Source organism: Colletotrichum tamarilloi (assembly GCF_030869305.1).
Source record: "Colletotrichum tamarilloi strain Tom-12 chromosome Unknown Scaffold_381.1, whole genome shotgun sequence".
Lineage (NCBI taxonomy): Eukaryota > Fungi > Ascomycota > Sordariomycetes > Glomerellales > Glomerellaceae > Colletotrichum > Colletotrichum tamarilloi.
The window spans coordinates 1-2,579 of NW_026849763.1; the positions used below are offsets into that span (position 1 = coordinate 1).

The 2,579-nt window shown below is 52.9% G+C and overlaps 1 protein-coding gene across 1 annotated transcript; it reads left to right on the plus strand.

Annotated features, from left to right (window-relative positions):
• Positions 1–803: 803 nt before the first annotated feature.
• On the plus strand, positions 804–2,164 carry CTAM01_17165 (uncharacterized protein; the record flags this gene model as incomplete). The annotated part of the gene is made up of 4 exons (XM_060533154.1): positions 804–972; positions 1,035–1,054; positions 1,113–1,678; positions 1,729–2,164. 4 exons carry the CDS (start codon positions 804–806, stop codon positions 2,162–2,164), a joined length of 1,191 nt encoding a protein of 396 aa, XP_060372268.1.
• Between the last annotated feature and the right edge of the window lie 415 nt (positions 2,165–2,579).

The following is a 2,579-nucleotide window of genomic DNA, read 5'->3' on the forward strand; positions in this document are numbered from 1 at the left end:
AGGGACACCAGACGGTACAAGCCGCAACGTCCGGGCCTCGATCACAGGGGGCAGACGGACGAGTCAGCGCACTGTCGTCCACTAACCAGATCAGGATGTCGTTCGCGGGCCAATCACATCTGCCGCAGCCAACTTCATCACCTCATTATACACTAGACTGGAGGTGCTCGACGCGATGGGGAAGACGGGTTTCGATGGCTGAAGGGGGACTGCCGATGCTCTTGGAGGCGCCGAGGGGTTTCGGGGACGCATAAGTTTCCGATGTAGGCATGAGCCAGGCCATTGTCCCGAGAGACTAATGTACAGGGCATGGAGGCTTCTTCTCTCAACTCGCGTAGTGCTCAGTTGGATTTGTGCTTTCCAGCGGCAGCATCGCCCGGAGAGCGTTACAGCCAGTGCTGCCATGGTGGGAGCATACGTTCTAGAGGAACCATTAGATCTTCCGTAGCCTGCACGTATGTCAGGAGTGGGTGCAACTTTCTTGACAAAAAACCCGCGCCTGTTCCTGATCAACCTGGGGCATGGCAAGATTATAGGAGCCGATCCGTGGTAGGGATCTCGAGACAAGAAATGCTCGTATTGCCAATTCTTCAACAACGCCGCCGCCACCAAAGTAAAGGTTAATTCCCCCGTCAGGAGATGTCTCAGGACTTCAATCACACCGGACTGGGTGTAGGGCCGGCCGTCCTCCGCGTACAGTTCCTGCCGGGCTTTATAAGACGTGACGGTCCCCGAGTTCTCCACGTTGGCAGTGGTCGACTATCTGAAGAATCCATTGAAATTGAGTCAACAACACGAACATCATGTCTGAGCCCAGCTTTACCTCTGCGAACACCGTCGCTCCAGCGGCAACCGGGAACCTGGTCTACCTTCACTACGTTGTGTTTGGTGTTGGCTATGGCGTTTCCACTCTCCTCGTTCTTTTGCGGCTTTACCACAGGAACCATAATAGAAATCTCAAGCTAAGCGACAGTAAGTGATCACGGGGCCGAAGGATGTATAGCAGAAAAGCATAACTGACGTACTTTACCCAGTGTTGGCGACCTTCTCCTGGGTAAGTAAGAGATAGGAGTTCACATTCATCATATCAAGGGCTGATTCCGTCACACCAGGTTTTTTCGTCCGTCATGCAAATTCTGATGATAGGCAAGTATACCCCCTTAGTGACAGGGCGAAGAAAAAGTGCTAACAAGGCCGACGTAGTCGCGATATCCATGGGTACCATGTGCTTCCCGCGAGCATCCATTCCAGACGATCGATACCGGATATACGTCGAGGTGCGTACCATGGCCTGTTCAGACGAGACAATCATGGTTGACCAGCAGTCACAGCTCAGTTACAATGCGGCGCCGGCGTTCATGTTGACCATTGGCTTTGCGAAGGTGTCCATGCTCTGCTTCTATCTAGAAACGTTCTCCCCCAATGCGTGGTTAAACAAGGCTGCAAGAATCACACAAGGTGTTGTGATTACGACCACAGTCGCCATCACTCTCCTACTATACCTCTCGCGCTTACCGAGTCTATCACTCGATGCCGTGGCCCTCTTCTTGGCAACGGCTGCCTCGAACATCATCATGGACGTTGTGTTGCTGATCCTCCCAATGCCCGCTCTGTTCAACCTCCAGATGGCACTCAATACCAAGCTTTCCATCGCGGGAATATTCGGTCTGGGCTTACTGTACGTCGTCATGCACCATAGCTTCGTATGAGAACTGACGTAGATCGCAGAACCACTGTCACCTCCATCCTCCGGCTGTATCTTCTCATCCAGATTCAGGGCAGCGAAGACCTAACGTGGGACGCCGCGCCGGCCAATATCACTTCGTACGTTTCGCGGAAGTACAACCTGCAGTACTCACTGACGGACGAAAGGTTTCTCGAAGTCAATCTCCTTCTAATCTGCACTTGTGTGCCCGCTGTGCGCCAATTCTTCAAGAACCTCAAGCGTGATTCGTACACTGGGAATCAACCCAACTTCACAAACCGAGCCTCGGGGACAAGGCAGTTACGCCTGGATAGTTCGAGTCAAGTTCGACTGCGCGAGCTGACGGCCGTTGTCGATACGGAATTGGGAATGATTGTCCCGAGAAGTCGCGGCGCAGACAGCGATTGGAGCGAGCCGAAAGACGGAAAGAACATCTTGAACGAATCTACGTATATTTGACGGGACTTTCGTCCATTTGATAGCATAAGACGGCACAATAATATCTTTTTTCTGAGCTCAAGCCATCGAACATAAGAGGCGGGTTCTGTCTCCCTGCTCAGTCACAAACGACCCTTGACCCAACTGCACGGCCAGATCACAGCTATGAACACTGGAAAATGTCTTGTTGTTCCTCTCCCCTTTGCCCTAGCAACATGAAAGCAGCCAGAAGGAGCCAGACTCCCTATCAGAACGGGTTGGCCGGCATGGGGCAGATTATACGGAAGCTGAGCCCCCTAGCCCTGCCAGCCGCTGCATATGTGTTACCATTCGGCTTGCCCGATTTTGCTAGTGTCTTCCCCGAATGGCCTGACAACGTCAACGATGCCCCGCTTCTCTGCACCATAACTGTGGTATTGCAACCAGGAAGCCAGGG